Source organism: Balaenoptera ricei, chromosome 8 (genome assembly GCF_028023285.1).
Source record: "Balaenoptera ricei isolate mBalRic1 chromosome 8, mBalRic1.hap2, whole genome shotgun sequence".
Lineage (NCBI taxonomy): Eukaryota > Metazoa > Chordata > Mammalia > Artiodactyla > Balaenopteridae > Balaenoptera > Balaenoptera ricei.
Genome location: NC_082646.1, coordinates 40170803 through 40189319, shown reverse-complemented (window position 1 = coordinate 40189319; position 18517 = coordinate 40170803). Strand labels below are relative to the sequence as shown.

The 18517-nt window shown below is 37.9% G+C and overlaps 1 protein-coding gene across 1 annotated transcript in view; it reads right to left on the bottom strand.

Annotated features, from left to right (window-relative positions):
- Positions 1-9688: 9688 nt before the first annotated feature.
- Positions 9689-18517, bottom strand: part of MAML2 (mastermind like transcriptional coactivator 2) — a 360589-nt gene continuing 351760 nt past the window's right edge. Inside the window, exon 5 of the mRNA XM_059930545.1 lies at positions 9689-12289. Within this exon, the coding sequence (XP_059786528.1) occupies positions 11271-12289 (1019 nt within the window). The 3' untranslated portion in view covers positions 9689-11270. The remainder of the gene's footprint in view (positions 12290-18517) is intronic.

Here is an 18517-nt window from a genome sequence, read left to right as displayed (position 1 = left end):
TTTTCCATAATAAAGTAGTCATCTGGATTGAATTGTCAAATTCTAATCCGCACACCACCACTCTTATTTGGTTTTGTGAAATGAACAAAGACATCTATCTACTTTGACACACTCGGAGCAGGATTAAGACATTCTTCAAACCTTCTGATCACTCCAAAGATTAACAAAATTCCCCGCCAACTTTGACCAAAAGACCAGATGTAGAATAATCTTCTATTTTTCCAGTAAGTGTTGAAAGGCAGAATTATACAAATGGAGACACATATATAAATGAGGTTTATATATCTATCTATCTTTTTATATGTTTAACTTTTTCTTCAGTGCTTTGAAAAGTGACATGTTGCTTTCAAGTTAGTATATGAATGAATAATGAGTAAAAACTACTTTGAAGATTATTTATGTTGTATCCATTCATATTGGAGATAATCTTCCTTAATATTTAAGTCTTACATTTTCTCAAGAATAAATGTTAAGGATCAAGCTTAGTTTTCAAACATACATAATCTCTGTGCCATTCTATCCTCACCTCACATTAGTTCTCAAACAAAGCCTTACACAAATTAAAAATTTTAGTTCATTTCCTTAATGTTTACTAGAGTAGATATCTTCTTACATGATTTGAACAGAACTGGTTGTTTGTCAGTTAATTTTAAAAAGAAAATAAAATTGGATTAAAGAGAGAATTATATATATGTATACATATACTATATACATACAAATATACATAAATTAAATGTTTGAACTTAAAACGTAAATCTTAAACATTTAAATATATAGCTTATAAAGTGCCTTCCTACATAAATCTTTTGATGTTAGGACCAAGGCCTTTCTTTTCGGTATGGTTTTGCAAATGGGAGGCTCTGAAGTCTTTCTTGCATGAATCACATACATAATGCATCTTGTATGATTTCAAGCTCTGATTTCATTAAAATGGAATGAAAACAAAACACTTGCAAAGCAATCTGAGTGCAAAACCCTTGTACTTAGTGATGGATTGTTTGATTGATTGCAATCCTTTGTCTCTCACATACCTAATTTGGCAGCACTCAAAAATTGTTTATCATGAAATACATCAAAGTGTAAATAAAATACATATGTATAATTTAAAGAATAATAATATCACAATGACTGGCGTACACACAACCAGGTTAAGAAATAGAATATTGCCAGTACCTTAAAAGCCCTTTCTGTTACACACCCCAGAGGCAACTATTAGACTGACTTTTATGATAACCATTCTCTTGCTTTTCTTTTCAATTTTGCTGTCCTGTATGCATCTTTAAATTATATCTTTCCCTTGCCTTTTAAATACTAAACAGAATAGACCTGTATTTTTGTGACTTACTTCTTCCCCTCAACATTATGGTGATGTGTTTAGCTAATTCCCTTCTGCAGCATAGCATTCTATTTCAGGACAACACCTCAATTTACCCGTTCTACTGGTGATGGACAATTTGGGTTTTTAGTTTAATTCCCCCCAAAGTAGATCCTAAGACAAAGATTTGGGTATAAGCAGCTTTTCTGGGAAGTGATTCTGGGAAGCATTGTAAAGATGTGAGGAAGTAAGATCCTCAGAAAGAAGAAAAGCAGATAAAGTGAGTGTTCATGAGCAGGTTATCACTATGGGCTTATTCCAGCTGGCAGCTCTGAAAGAATATGAAACACACATTAGATTTATCCACTAAGGGAGGTGGAACTTAGAATACTTGTCCTCCAATTCCTGTCCTAAATTGGTTGAAGATCACCCTGGGGCATTAATTCCCTGTCACTTATGGCTTGTCCCATGTGTGGGTTGAGTATGCTGAGGACACCCCAAGGCAGAGATACACAGGAAGCAATCACCTTGCACAGCAGCTGTCCAGGATTGGTCGAGAGAATGTGGTGGAGCCCTTTTTGGATCTGCTACAAAACATCCCTTGTACCACTCAGATCCGCTCAAGCCCCACACTATGTTCACTCTATCCTGTCACTGATTCTTCAAGGTTCAAGAGGCAGTTCCCTGAAAAAGGGAAAAACAATATAGGGCTTAACAATAGGTGAATTAATGAGACAAAGTACAGTCCCTAAGGCTGTAGTTGGTCCTAAGGCTATCATTAATATTCGTCAACCCCTTTACCACCCATTATAGATTTCTCTTGCTCAGAAATTCTCTTGGAGCTTGCCTTGGTGGGATGACCCAGTGCTTCATCCTTGAGGGAACTGAATCTTTGGATACCTTGCCTTTTTAAAGACTAGATTGTGGAAACTGCCTATGTGCTATTATCATTGAGTATGGAAGCACCAAGAGGTATCCTCACAAATCCTTCTGCAATGGATAAAGATGAAGACATTAAAATATAGATTCTTCCTGTCCAAGAGCGTGGTATGATTTTCTATTTATCAGGTCTTTCAAAATGTTTTTTATTAGAATTTAATAATTTTATTCATATAGGGCTTTATTTATACACCCTAAATTTTGTTTTTGATGTTATCATGAATGATAAGTTTTTTCAAGTTATACTTTTTAATGGTTGGTAGTGTAAAAAGATTGCTTCTATGTATCGATTGTATCAAGGAAACTTGTTGGATTCTTTGGGGGTTTTCTAAATAGGTAATCATATCTATTTGTGGTTATCCAAATAATGTTTGTTTTGGTCCTTCCTATGCAATTTTTATGTGTTTTATTTCTTTTTCTTGTTTCATTGCTCTGAGTAGACTGAGTGGGAGTGATGATAGTTGGCATCTTTGTCTTGTTCCTATCAGTCTTTAAAATATTAAACTGAACTTGTATTCCTGGGAGAGACCCAACTCAGTCATAATTTACTATGTTTTTTATATACTACTGGGTTGTGTTGGCTAAAATTTGGTTTAGGGATTTTCAAAACTGTGTTCATGAGTGTAGCCAGTCTGTTATTTTTCCTCTCATGTGCCTTCCATCCATGTCTTGTTTTGGCATCAAGGTTATGTCAGCTTCAAAAAGTGAGTTGGAAAGTGTCATTTGTTTTTCACTTCTCTGGAAAAATTCATGTAAAATTGAACTTAGCTATTCTTTGACTATTTAGTAAAATCTTTCTGCTAAGCTGCTTTGTCCTGCTGTTTTCCTTATAGTAAGATTTTGAACATGTATCCCAGCTGCTTTAATGTTTCATGTTATCCAGGTTCTCCATTTTTTTCTTAAATCAGTTTTGAAGAGTTATATTTTGTGGTAATTCATTCATTACCTCTAAATTTTCAAATTTATTGCCATAAATTGATTCACAATAGTGAATATTACATTTCTTTTTAATTCCTAATAATTTTTTTCTCTTTTTCCTTTGATGAGTCTCTCCAGTAGTTTGCTAGTTAATATCTTTAAATAGTCAACTTTTGATTTTGTCAGGTCTCTCAATTGCATGTTGGTTTTTGCTTTTATTTTTATTAATTAAATTTTTTCTATTTTTATTATTTACTCACACTTCCTTTGGATTTATCCTACACTCTTTTTCTAACTTTTCAAGTTGGATTTTTAAAATTCATTCTGAGCCTTTTTTCTAATGAAAGGCAGTTAAGAGAATAAATTTCTCTCCAAGAACTGCTTAACCAACATAAGTTTTCTATTTTTGTTTAATTACAAACATTTTCTATATTTTATTACAGTTTTTTTTAACATCTTTATTGGAGTATAATTGCTTTACAATGGTGTGTTAGTTTCTGCTTTATAACAAAGTGAATCAGCTATACATATACATATATCCCCAAATCTCCTCCCTCTTGCGTCTCCCTCCCACCCTCCCTATCCCACCCCTCTAGGTGGTCACAAAGCACAGAGCTGATCTCCCTGTGCTATGTGGCTGCTTCCCACTAGCTATCTATTTTACATTCTTTTCATTGATCCATGAGTTGTTTAGATTTTCTTTTTTTTTAAAATTTCCAAGGGAATGGAGTTTTCTCATTATCTTTTAAAGTTCATTTCTAAAGTGAATTGGGGTTGGTGAATGTGGTCAGTATAATACTGATGTTTTCAAATTTAACAAGGCTATTTTATGGCATATAATGTTATCAAATTTATGAATATTCTATGCACACCTAAGCTTTTACTCAGGACAATATTCAATTTGTGCTGATATTTCTAAGCTTCTACTTCTTTCTATGTATTTCATTTAAGTGTATTAAATTTAGGTATTTTTTGTGTCTGTTATTTTCAACATCTAGGTCTTCTCCTGCTGTCTGTTGTTTATGCTGGTTCTCACTCATGATGCTTTGTTTACTTGTGTGTTTTGTGACTTTTGATAATGGATCTGATGCTAGTTTTCTTTGAAATTTTGTGGAGATTTTTTGAAAGCCCCTAAGAGGAATTGCATTTTTTTCTGTCTGTTTTCTGAGGGTGTACCCAACCTGGGGACAATTCAAATAAAATTCTACACTCAGGTTGTTTTTTTTTTAATGTGTAAACTTTTATGAATACAAACCCAAACTCATATGAATGCTGACTTTGGTTATATGTTTCCAGGGAAGAATTTTTTCCCCTTTGTAACACAGCAGGGTTTATTTCATTTTCACCCTTACTCTGTGGTTATATTCTTTTGGATTACCAGCTTTTCGCAGGGGATCTTTTAATTGGACTCCTCACCTTGAAAGTGCCCTAGCCTGTATATCCTGTCCCCCACACCCTGTGAAGTTGCCAAAATGCAAGTTCAAGGTCTCCAGAGTTCAACAGAAACTGTCAGGGCCAAAGCTGATATTGACATTTGCTTATGTCTGAGGATTCCTGGTTTTACTTTATTTCTGAGCATGGCATATTGGTTTGGTGGTAACTCACTGATCTATTTTTTAAATGCCCCTTTATTTATTTTTTCTTTTTAAAATAGTTCGATTGTGATATAAATCACAGACCGTAAAATTTATCCCTTTAATGTGTCCAATTCAGTGCTTTTTTAATATACATATTATATATGTATGTGTATGTATATTTATCCTACTAGTTCTGTGGTTCTTTTTCTCTGGAGATATCTGACTAATACAGCTATCTTTTCATTTTATTGATAGTGGCCTTGGATCACACAAGTTTTTGATTTTGATGAAGTCCAATTCATCTATTTTTGTTGTCGTTGTTGCTTATGTTTTTGGTGTCAAATCTAAGAAACTATCTTGTCTAATCCAAGAACATGAAGATTTATATCTTTTTTTTCTAAGAGCTTTATATTTTTAGTTTTACTTTAGGTCTCGTGAACCATTTTGAGTTCACTTTTGTTTATGGTGTGAGGTAGGAGTCAAACAGCATTTTTTTGCATGTGGATGTCCAATTGTCCCAGCACTATTTTTGAAAAGACTGTTCTCTCCCCTTGAATTGTCGTGGCATTCTCAAGTATCATTTGACTATAAATGTGAGTGTTTATTTTTATACCCTCAATTCTACAACATGGAACATTATGTCTACACTTAACGCCAGTAGCACATGGCTTTTATTTTTGTAGCTTTTTAGTAAGTTTGGAATCTTCCTTTTATTTTAAAATTTAGTATTTTAGTTATTTTAGTCAGGAGGGCCTTTCAGTGTACCTTGCAGAGTATCTCATCTGCATACCACCATAAATCTAAATCAATCACTATTTATTCATTCATTTATTCACAGCAGAATGCCTTTAGTGAAAACCCCAAATAATTTAACTTAGCTTTCATTTGATTTCTAATAATCTATTTCAGATATATAAAAAGGCATTAAAAAATAACAGCCATGTAGTCTTCATTCAGCTTGGAAAATAACATAATTTGAGTCCTTTGTGTACACCCTCTCAATCACATTTCTCTATAATCCCTCAAAGATAATTAACATCTTGAATTTATGTTTATCATTCCCATGCATGTCTTTATATTTGTATTTACATCATTTCCAACCACCTGTTCCCTTGCCATCCTCTACTACAGGGGCTACAACTCTAAATACTTAACACCTAGCCTCTCTTGAAGATCTGAAAGGCCATAGACACAGTCATGGCTAATGAGGTATGGTAAAAATCTCTGAGTAGGGGTGACCTTTCCCAAATGGAAAGGTAAAGATTTTCTATAAGCAACATTTTTTGCTCTTCATAATTTTTCCTATCTATTTTTCCAGCTTAGAACATAGACATGAGCCTAAGGTAACTACCTTGTTACCATAAGGTGACAAGAATGAGGAAGAAGACTCCCTCCCTCCCTTCCTCCTTCCCTCCCTCCCTTCCTTCCTTCCCTCCCTCCTTCCCTCCCTCCCTCACTCCCTCCCTCCCTCCCTTCCTTCCCTCCCTCCTTCCCTCCCTTCTTTCCTCTCTCCCTTCCTTCCTTCCCTCCTCCCTCCCTTCCTCCCTCCCTCCCTCCCTTCTCTTTCCCACTCTAACTCCATATAGTTTGATTGTATTAATACTCCCTCTGCCTCCAGGGATAGGCACTTGACCCGGGACTGGCCAATCAGACTGCAACTCCTTGGCCAAAGTGATCGTCCAGGGATGGGCACATGCCCTAATCAAAGCTTGTGAGATGTAAAGTTGGTTCAAGCTGGATGTGGAGTTATGAAGATATAAGTCTGGAGCTTCTAGCAGCCACCTTGACACCATGAGAGAGGGGCCTGCCTGAGAATGGAGCCAAGACTCAGGAAAGCAAAGGTGAGGGACAGAAAAGAACCAATTCTTGATGATGTTGTTACCTGCTGGATTCAGCTGTGTCTAAACCCAGAACTAGCTCCTGGCCTTTGCAGTTATGTCCATCAGTAGATTCCTTTCTTTAAGCCTATTTGAGATATGTTCTCTTTCCTTCCTTCCTTCTTCCTTCCTCCTTCTCTCCCTTTTGCTGAAAGAACCCTATGAAAACCATCAATGGTTTTACACTCTTTTATATATTATTCTCTCTTTCTCCTTCCCTTTTCCTGAAAGAAATCTTAGTATTGTAAAAAGTTTCTATATATTTATGCAAAGCCTGGAGCTAATGATGATTCAATTTGGTAAAAAGCAAACTTAAAATGTTATTTATGTAAGCAAACAAAAGCCCCCTTTTAATATTATTGCATGCAGGTCAGGGACAACAGCATTTACTTTTAAAAATCTAAGGTCAATATGTTTCTTAATTTTCACGGTGTAATGTTTTAGTAATGTTTTTATTGCCAGTGAAGTTAACAGTAGGGCACTACCTGCACTTTGTCTGTAATAGGAATTTAGGAAATGTATTTAAAAGACGTTACACTGCCATTTACAACTCACGAAAATTCATTATTATATACCCAACAGAGTACGCTACTCAAAGTATGGGATTTCTTCTCCCTGTTAGGCAAATATTTTCTTTATGAAATTCTATGATCTCACAAGAAGATGACCATTTAATATCACATCCCAGGTTTTGACCTTCAGGACTTGGATTTGTATGTAGTCAGTGGGCACCTACATCTACATTGCCTTTCTATTAGTCCACAGACTAGTTCTGGCTTACTTTTGATGAAATCTCATTTTCATATGATTTAATTTTCAAGGAGAGGGGTGTTTTGCTAAATAAAGTTGACTGGCAATCTGAAAATTTTCAAAAGGTTGATTGAACACTGATTTCTTTATTTTAAAAATGATGCTTCGAGTCTCTTTGGTTAACTTTCCACTTAGCTTTGGAAAATTTTTTTGGAAAAATAATCAGTCACAGAGTTTTAAAGTTGGGAAGAAATGTAAAGCTATCTCGGCCCCAAGCCCTCATTTTTGAGTGAGGAAACACAGTCACAGAGATATAAAATGGAAATAGCGGATACAACGTTTAAGAATTTGTACTGCCTTTGCAAACACAGAGGAGGAAGAAGCTGAGCCTCTCTCTCTTTTGCACTCACGTCTACCCTCTCATTTACTCTCAAGGATCCTTCCGTGGGTACATACTAGGATTGACTGGATAATTTTAGAATTACACATTTCTTTCTCTTAATTTGTATGCCTTTTATTTATTTTTACTGATGTTGATTTTATTTGTTTACAACCTTCCAGAGTCATTGGACAGGCACTACATGAAATATAAATTTTATTATTGCTCCATTAATAATGCTAATAAAAAGGATAATGCCACACATCTTTTTTGGCAGAGGGGGAAGGGACAATGGAACCCCAGCAATATATTTCAACAGTGGAGCAAGAAAATTTGATAGAATGGTTTCCCTTGCCTCCTACAAAGGCCCATCTTTCTCTCAACCTCCTTGACTCCCAAGGACTGTGTAAATATGCTCAGTGAGGCTGTGTTTACCTGGCCCCGTGTTCACTCAGCCTGGTCTGCCCAAATGCCACACAGCCTGAGGATTAGGCGGTGTTTCTCCAGTATTTAGTAGTTGCTGTGCATATGGGATCTTAATACAAACTTTCTAAGCGAAGTAAAGAATATTGAAATGAGTCACATCAGCATTTCACTAGTATTAGAAGCTTCCCAGAGAATAAATTTGCCCATCAGAACTTTCTGTGATAGAGCAACAATATTGTTGGTGACTGAAAGCATGATTTCATACAAGAGAACCACTTCTGAATTTTTTAAACTATTTTTTTAACACATGAAATTACACGCGATACAAAATACTTGTCTTACAAGTTGAAATCTTTACAGTTATGGGTACAGTTACAGTAATGCAAGTAATATTAGTGCATTCACTTAGAGCAGAGTTATTTGTCTTCATTGGGCTTAACACAAAGCCAAGAATGAATTATTTGCTTAAATGACTTTCTAGTCTTTGAATTAAAAAAAAAAAAAAAGAAAAATTACTTCTATCTCGTGTATAATGTGTCAGAATGATAAACAATGCCAACAGTTAAGTAGTCTGGTATTTCTGTAAAAGGGAGATTGTATTCCATAGCCTTTAATTTGTAAATCCTTAAGTTTTGGTTGCATATGTCTATCAAATCGTCATTATCTCAGCTTTCAGGAAAATTACATCATCTTTGGTAATAGGCTGCCAACAAACAGAAACTATAGACTACACCATTTTTTTCCAAAGAATCCTGTATTTTAATGAATAGCTGAATAAATAGACATTAATTATGAAATTCACATTAAGATAGAAGAAAATCCAAACATTTTGATTGCTTTATCTCTTAAATTTGATAGCTACTACAAAACATACTATTTATGTTAGGGTAAAAATAAGGTGAATCACAGGAGTGTAATTGGGACGTGCTGGCAGATATATACAGTAACATGGAGGAGCCATAAAATAAAAGTGTTTATATGTACATAACTTTTTCCTTACTTTTTTGCATGGAGAAACACTGTTTTATAAAATGGGAAAACACAGTAGACCACATGCAACAAGGACCAATACATGTGCACAGCAGAATAATCAAACAAGACACAACTATGGGTTTAAAACAGAATTTGGGAGCAGGAAAAAAAAAAAAAAGGAAAGAGTTGAAACCTGGAATGCTTTCTTATTGAGGTTTCAGAATATAAATTTGTCTAACAAGCCTCTTGATAGTTTTCAAAAGTTCCCACTTGACCACCTAAGGTTGAAGTGTAAGAGCTAAAAATAAACCATCATATGATACAAAACTTTGTATATTAGCATACAAAAGGTAACAATTTACTTTTTGTATAAAATATAACCTTTTGATAGTATATTTATTTCACATATGTATAAATATAACCCAAAGAATATGCTTTAAGTATTTCTACCAAAATATTCTTTACAAAAGTTTACAAAACAAGTAATTTATTTATATTTACAACCTAGCACAGAAAAGATTCCGAGCCAGTGATGTTGGTATTGTGTAAAAGAAAGAGAGTGCTTCTAGACATTTTAAAGATTGCAAGAGGGCTTTGCAGAACTTTCAAAATGTGTTCTTTTTAGAAAGGTATTTAAAGAGTTATTAAATGATTTCAGTTAAATATCACTTGATAATTGAATACGCGAGTGTATGACTAAAAAAGCTGAAGATAACCTGTGTTCCTCTGTAATGAGGAAAATGATAGTGATATTTTGCATACATCCCAAATCAGCACACATCTTCCCATTTTGCAACTGATCTGTTACACAACTCAATAGGAACTCTTTCTTTGATACAGTGCTCAGCCCTGAGGGAGAAAACCTGGATATGAAGGGCCCATCTAGCATGTGGCAATGATTCATCACATCAGGGACAGAAGAATGAGTAGACTGCTACTAATAGATCACATTCTATTTAGCTGTTCACCCAAATAATGTGTCCAAATAAGGCCAAATTGTTTTTTGTCTCAATTATGCTTTCCTTCAAACCCTATGAAGTAGATTTGTACACACCCGTACCCACCATCCCTGGTCCTGACTTTTTGCTTCTTATCTTCAACCAAAATATGATACCTTCTACTGCCAGCTTTGGTCTCCAAACTTCCTTTTCTTACAAATCAGTCTCTGGTCATCAAAATAAGCAGAGAGGGCCAGGCTCAATTTCACTCAGCTTGGGGACTAACCAGCAGGCATCATCACAATAAGCAACACCCCAATTTATTTGTGGTCAAATACATCTCCTTTATAGCAATGCCCAATGTGGTGTTTTCTCTTTTAAGTAGTGAAATCTGATGCAGACACATGTGCACTAATATTTCAGTACGATTAGGATAGGTCGTGACTGAATCTAAGATTCAGAAACTGGATTTGGAAATTGGTTGTGGAAAAAAGTTGGCCATCTCTGTGTTCTTGTTTCATCACTAGTGACAGCATCTTGAAATATAGGATATGTGGGAAAACTGAAAAAGTGAGGGGATGAATCTGGGGAAGAAATTCTATAGTCCACTGGGTGTTCTCTATGTTCTCCAGTTTTCCTTTACTTAGGACACAGTTTGGTTACTCCAAACACATCTGTAACATTTCAATCTACCCTGGAAGTTTTAGGAAACCTAAATGAAAAGACAGAGTGGAGGGATTAAACCACACTTACATATCTGTTAGAGCAAATTAAGGAATTTGTTGCTTGTTGCTTGGAACTAGTACCTCCGCATGATGTGGGGTTTAAACAAGCCAGAAGTTCTATTACTTTTCTTTCAGGGAGAAAAGGAGCTTGTGAAGCCTATTTTACACAACTAATTACACATCAACATCACAGTTCTGTTTGGATAAACTGGATACTGTGTCCTGGGGTGTAGACAGGGAAAAAGTGATCCCAATGTTTTACTTTCAGGTTTGAGATTTAAAACAAGCATTTGGACCAAAATGTTCACCGCTACAGTTACTTTCTGCTTTCCATTTATAAGCCAAGGTATCTTCATAGAGTCCAACTAAAAGTCAACAGTTTGGCCTTTACAGAGTCCTTGTAGAATACTGCCTTTTAGTGCTTGGAGTTTGTGAATTGTCTCCCTTTTCTCCTCTAGGAGTTGTTCCCCAAGATTTCATCAAGGTTGATGTCTTTCATCCAGTCATCATTACCAGGCTCTGTCTTCAATAAAGAATCAATGAAATCAGCATCACTGTTTAGGGCAGGGCCCATGTTATCAGTCTGTTGGTTGAGAAAGTCAAAAGCTAAGTCATTGCCATGGTCAGTTCCTTGAAAAGCCCTGGAACTTTGGTTGGGTGAAGGAAAACTGCCGGCTGTCAGGGATGATGGCTGGCTTATGCTTGTCCTCGACTGACTCAACCCTGTTCCTGACTGGTTCAAATTAGGCAAAATCTGTGTGCTTAGCTGATTGGGTCTGAGATTCAGACTTCTGAGTGGACCCATGTTTTGTCCATTTAATGTCTGGCTCATTTGGTTCATGGGTCTCATTTGCACTGCTGGTGTTAACTGATTAGGAGGAGCCACTGCTCTCTGGGAAAATTGCTGGCTACCTACCGCCTGTTGCAATGACTGGTTTGGAGTATAGGCTGTAGGTGTGCCTGGGGGGAAGCGGACTCCTGTAGATTTCAGCGCTTCCTGCTGTTTGGTTGTTGCTTCTGGAGAGGCCCAGTTTGGTGCTGTTGTGCTGGATGTGATCATTACATTCGACGTTCTCTGTGCTGGCATGCTTGCCATACTATGGGTTAAATTTGGTCTTAATTGTTGTGAATTGCCAACAGATCCAGCTCCAAAAGTGGCCACATTATTATTATTATTACTGGGCCCTAAAGTGGGTGGCCGGGGCATCAGAGGGTTGTTTTGATTTGCTATCAATTGGTTTGGGTTTCTGTGTTGGGTCAACTGATTCATTCCTGAAGTGACGCTGTATGTTCCAGGTTGATTGCAAGGCAGATTCCCATACATCCCTATGTTCTGAACTGCAGTGGATAAGGATGGCATTCTTGTCCCATGAGAAGTAGACATGAGGCTGGAATTTGGAGTTAAAATGGTGTGTGTTGAAACTGGGTTTGCCAAAGCCTGGTTAGAGTTTAAACTCACTGTTGATGAGCCACCTGAGAAAAAGAAGATAATTATATTAGTTCATAACAGTAGGTTATCTCTTCTCTTATAGCGATTTACAATAGCTTATCAGCTCTGAGACTGCCTTTGGGTGTAAGAACAAATAAAGAGAAATAATCATCATAGCATATCATATAAAAGGAATAAGACACCTTTTGGGGGGAAGTATCACCCTAAGTTACCCCTTGGTCAAGAGTTTACACATTATAGAAAGAAGACTGAAATAGAATGGTTCTGTTTTTTAGGCTTTAGTTTATTCTTCTTCTGGAATCATTGAAGGGAAGTGATAGTCAATCTTCCATTTTGAATTAGCTACTCTGTTCCAAGACCAAAGACTACAACTTTGATTATCCAGCTGTCATGAAATCCATGCTACTGGTCACCCCTGGGTCCAAATTAGAACATGTGGATGAACCCTATACATGGCTACTAGATTAACGGTCCAAATCTATGGCCTTGAAAATCATGCCCAATTTTCATATGCATCCCCACTCAAGAAGCTGCCATAAGACAGGTAAATTCTCATCTCTTCAAACATCTGAAATTCAATGTAATCCATGCTACAGTGATTATTTCCATACAGAAAGCACTCTGCTCTAGGAGGAATAGTTATTATTGCACTGTTATCCACACATCATGAACTACTTTCGCTCACGCCATTTCCTTCTCATATGATGCCCTTCTTACCTCACCAAGCCCTATCTTTTCTTCAAAGGCTCAGGCCAAGGTCCAAGTTCCTTCATTAAGCTTTCCCTGATATTCCAGCTTTCTCTCTCAAGCTGCATTTGCTCTTTCAAGTTTTCATTTAGCATTTAGCTTCTGTATTGGGAAATACATGGAGACTCAAAGTGCCAGCTAGTTATGTTGATACCTGTAAATAAGTGATTGAATGTGGGACCACTCAATCACAGTCTACTGAATAGGGAGGTTCCACCTATCGGATAGTGATTAACTGACACATTGAAATCTTCCTGGCTTGAGGAGGTTAAAATCATCATGGCAAGACATCTTGAGAGGCAAAAATGGAATGCCAGAAAGATAAATAAAAGTGCCTGCTGGATGATAAGTTCCATGAGAGAAAGAATTTTTGCCTGTTTTGTTCACTGTCATATTCTCCAAGTTCAGTGGATGGTGCAAAGTAGGTATTCAATTGATATTTATTGAATGAATGAATGAGTGAATGAGAGACTGAGGCAAAGATATAACTTGGAGAAAGATACTCTTTTAAAGTACTCTCCCAGCAGAGAGGCAGGGAGGCCCAGAGAATCAGAGATACTGAGAAACAGAGAACTAGACACACATATGAGTATCAGGGTGGCAGTATGTGAAGAGAGCATGGTTGCAATTATAACCCTAGCATATCCCCTACTGCTTGAGGATAGCTAGCGTGGTACACACCTGGAAAGACTGAAGGCCTTGCTATTTGTTTTAAAATATGTCCCCACTAAACTACATCCCCCTTGAAGGCAGGAGCAGTCTCTTTATCTCCTTGTATCTCCAGGTTTAGCACAAGGCCCTGACTGTGTAGGGCACTGTTTGATGATGAGGGACCAGAGTCAGATAGGAGAAATTTGGACAATAACTCAGAGTTCACAGGCTGCTAATGAGATTAAGCAATATCAGCTCGGTGTCTGCAGGTTTCATGAGAAGAGAATTTCCATTATGGAAATGCTATGGAAAAAATGTCGAGGCTTTAAAAATCACTCCCTCTAGGGACTTCCCTGGTGGCGCAGTGGTTAAGACTCCGCCTGCCAAGCATATACAGTGGAGAAAAGACAGCCTCTTCAATAAGTGGTGCTGGGAAAACTGGACAGCTACATGCAAAAGAATGAAATTAGAACACTCCCTAACACCATACACAAAAATAAACTCAAAATGGATTAGAGACCTAAATGTAAGGCCAGACACTATAAAACTCTTAGAGGAAAACATAGGCAAAACACTCTATGACATAAATCACAGCAAGATCCTTTTTGACCCAGCTCCTAGAGAAATGGAAATAAAAACACAAATAAACAAATGGGACCTAATGAAACTTAAAAGCTTTTGCACAGCAAAGGAAACCATAAACAAGACCAAAAGACAACCCTCAGAATGGGAGAAAATATTTGCACATGAAGCAACTGACAAAGGATTAATCTCCAAGATTTACAAGCAGCTCATGCAGCTCAATAACAAAAAAACAAACAACCCAAATCCAAAGCTGGGCACAAGACCTAAATAGACATTTCTCCAAAGAAGATATACAGATTGCCAACAGACACATGAAAGAATGCTCAACATCATTAACCATTAGAGAAATGCAAATCAAAACTACAATGAGATATCATCTCACACCGGTCAGAATGGCCATCATCAAAAAATCTAGAAACAATAAATGCTGGAGAGGGTGTGGAGAAAAGGGAACACTCTTGCACTGTTGGTGGGAATGTAAATTGATACAGCCATTACGGAGAACAGTATGGAGTTTCCTTAAAAAACTAAAAATAGAACTACCATACGACCCAGCAATCCCACTACTGGGCATATACCCTGAGAAAACCATAATTCAAAAAGAGTCATGTACCAAAATATTCATTGCAGCTCTATTTACAATAGCCAGGACATGGAAGCAACCTAAGTGTCCATCATCAGATGAATGGATAAAGAAGATGTGGCACATATATACAATGGAATATTACTCAGCCATAAAAAGAAATGAAATGGAGGTATTTGTAGTGAGGTGGATGGAGTTACAGTCTGTCATACAGAGTGAAGTAAATCAGAAAGAGAAAAACAAATACAGTATGCTAACACATATATATGGAATCTAAGGGAAAAAAAAAAAAAAGGTCATGAAGAACCTAGTGGCAAGACAGGAATAAAGACACAGACCTACTAGAGAATGGACTTGAGGATATGGGGAGGGGGAAGGGTAAGATGTGACAAAGTGAGAGAGTGGCATGGACATATATACACATATATTTTATACATATAAAATAGATAGCTAGTGGGAAGCAACCGCATAGCACAGGGAGATCAGCTCTGTGCTTTGTGACCACCTAGAGGGGTGGGATAGGGATGGTGGGAGGGAGGGAGATGCAAGAGGGAAGAGATATGGGAACATATGTATATGTATAACTGATTCACTTTGTTATAAAGCAGAAACTAACACACCATTGTAAAGCAATTATACTCCAATAAAGATGTGTGGGGAAAAAAAAAAAAAAAAAGAATCCGCCTGCCAATGCAGAGGGCTGGAATCCACCTGGTCCGGGAAGATCCCACATGCCGCGGAGCAACTAAGCCCATGCACCACAGCTACTGAGCCTGCACTCTAGAGCCCACGAGCCACAACTATTGAGCCTGTGTGCCACAAATACTGAAGCCTGCATGTCTACAGCCCATGTTCTGCAACAAGAGAAGCCATTGCAATGAGAAGCCCGCGCACCGCAACAAAGAGTAGCCCCTACTTGCCGCAACTAGAGAAAGCCCGTGCGCAGCAACAAACACCCAAGGCAGCCAAAAATAAAAATAAATAAATTTATTTAAAAAAAAAAATCACTCCCTCTAGGTGCCCCCTATTTTAACAATATGCCCTGAGAAGGTTTATGAGGAGAGCTGTATTTTTAAACAACTAGAATAGGGAGAATTTCCATAAAGATAAAAAGATATTAATCACAGTTAATATTTAGAAGCTCTTAATATGTGGTAGAAATTGTTCTAGGTGTTTTTCATACATCATTTCTAATATTAACCTCTGGGCAAGGTGATTATTATAGTACTGAGATTGAAATAAAAAAGGATAAAAGAGTTTGTGTTGTGCTTGTTGTTTATTTCATTCTCAGCAGACACGTGAAGTACAGTGCTCTAGAGTGGTGATTCTTACCCATCTGGGGGTTAGCAGCTGGTTGCTAAGGACACCTCCCTCAGGAAAATGCCCATATGCACTATGGAAGAGACTTCTAGGTCCCTCCCAAATACACAACCTCCCTGTCTTCCTTAGAAACAGAGCCTTGATTTTGCAGCAATGTGCCCAGCTGAAAAGCCACATTTGCCAAACATCCTTGCTGATGGGGGGTCCATATGAATAAATTCTGGCTAAAGGCAGAAGTTACTAGGTGATGGACTTCCTTGGTGGTGCAGTGGTTAATAATCCGCCTGCCAAGGCAGGGGACACGGGTTCAATCCCTGGTCTGGGAAGATCCCACATGTCGCGGAGCAACTAAGCCCGTGTACCACAACTACTGAGCCTGCGCTCTAGAGCCCACAGGCCACAACTACTGAGTCCACGTGCTGCAACTATTGAAGCCCGTGTGCCTAGAACCCGTGCTCTGCAACAGGAGAAGCCACCGCAAGGAGAAGCCTGTGCACCGCAACGAAGAGTAGCCCCTGCTCACCACAACTAGAGAAAGTCCGTGTGCAGCAACGAAGCCCCAATGTAGCCAAAATAAACAAATAAATTAATTAAAAAAAAAAAAAAAGCAGTTACTAGATGAGTGTCCAAAAAACCTACTTTAAAAAGGGAATCTGGGGCTTCCCTGGTGGCGCAGTGGTTGAGAATCTGCCTGCCAATACAGGGGACACGGGTTCGAGCCCTGGTCTGGGAAGATCCCACATGCCACGGAGCAACTAGGCCCGTGAGCCACAACTACTGAGCCTGCGCGTCTGGAGCGTGTGCGCCGCAACAAGAGTGGCAGCGATAGTGAGAGTCCCACACAGCGCGATGAAGAGTGGCCCCCACTTGCCGCAACTAGAGAAAGCCCTCATACAGAAACGAAGACCCAACACAGCCATAAATAAATAAATAATTTAAAAAAAAAAAAAAGGGAATCTGACTCATTTGGGAGGCCATTTTACCTTTTCCCCTCTTTCATCTTTCTATCTGGAATATGGATATGAAGACTGGTGATGGGGTGGCCACAAGGCAACCCTTAGGATGGAAGCTATATGCTCAAGAAGGTGGGGTGTAAAGACAAAAGAAGCCTGGATCCCTGATAACATGGTAGAGCCACCAAACCAGTCTTAGACTGCTATCCTTGGGAATCTTTTATATGAATGGGAAAAGAAAAGCCCAAACGTTCACCTTGAATTTGATATAATATTTCAGAGGGCTCTTAGCTTCCCCCAAAGCCACTGATAGGCCATGATATAAGAAGCCATGTTCCAAATAATACCCATATTGTCTTTCAACCTCCTTGAGGACAGACTCAGAGAATCCTGCTTTTGCCCTGAAGCAAAGCAATCTTAGAGAGTGGAATATATATATCCCATTCCTAATTTTAGTGGAAAGAGGCAATCTGGTGCAATTGAAAGTGCTTAAATAAATGAGAACAACATATTGATTACTACACTTAACAGGACCAGAAAATATTGATAAACAGAAATATTCACAGCCCCTCCTTCTTTAGAGAATCTCCTTTATGGCCTTAAGCAGAGAGAACTTGGGAAAATAGAGGACAAGCTTAGTTTACATGAGAAGCTGCAGAGAGTTCTGGGCAGAAAGGCTCAAATAGATGCTGACTTGGAGAAGGCAGGGGTAGCACAGGCTATGTGTAAAAGAGGTTCTTTTGGAGTTCACAGAGTGGAAGGGAGGGATTTTAGGGGTAGTGTTTGCCACCTATGCTATATTGAGATATCCATTAAGAAGTTTTGCTTTATTTTTTTGTTTTTTTAACATCTTTATTGGAGTATAATAGCTTTACAATAGTGTGTTAGTTTCTGCCGTATAACAAAGTGAATCAGCTATACGTATACATAGATCCCCACATCCCCTCCCTCTTGCGTCTACCTCCCTCCCTCCGTATCCCACACCTCTAGGTGTTCACAAAGCACTGAGCTGATCTCCCTGTGCTATGAGGCTGCTTCCCACTAGCTATCTATTTTACATTTGGTAGTGTATATATGTCAATGCCACTCTCTCACTTTGTCCCAGCTTACCCTTCCCCCTCCCCGTGTCCTCCAGTTTTTGACCCACCTCCTAGAGAAATGGAAATAAAACAAAAATAAACAAACGGGACCTAATGAAACTTCAAAGCTTTTGCACAGGAAAGGAAACCATAAACAAGACGAAAAGACAACCCTCAGAATGGGAGAAAATATTTGCAAACTAAGCAACTAACAAAGGATTAATCTCCAAAATATACAAGCAGCTCATGCAGCTCAATACCAAAAAAACAAACAACGCAATCCAAAAATGGGTAGAAGACCTAAATAGACATTTCTCCAAAGAAGATATACGG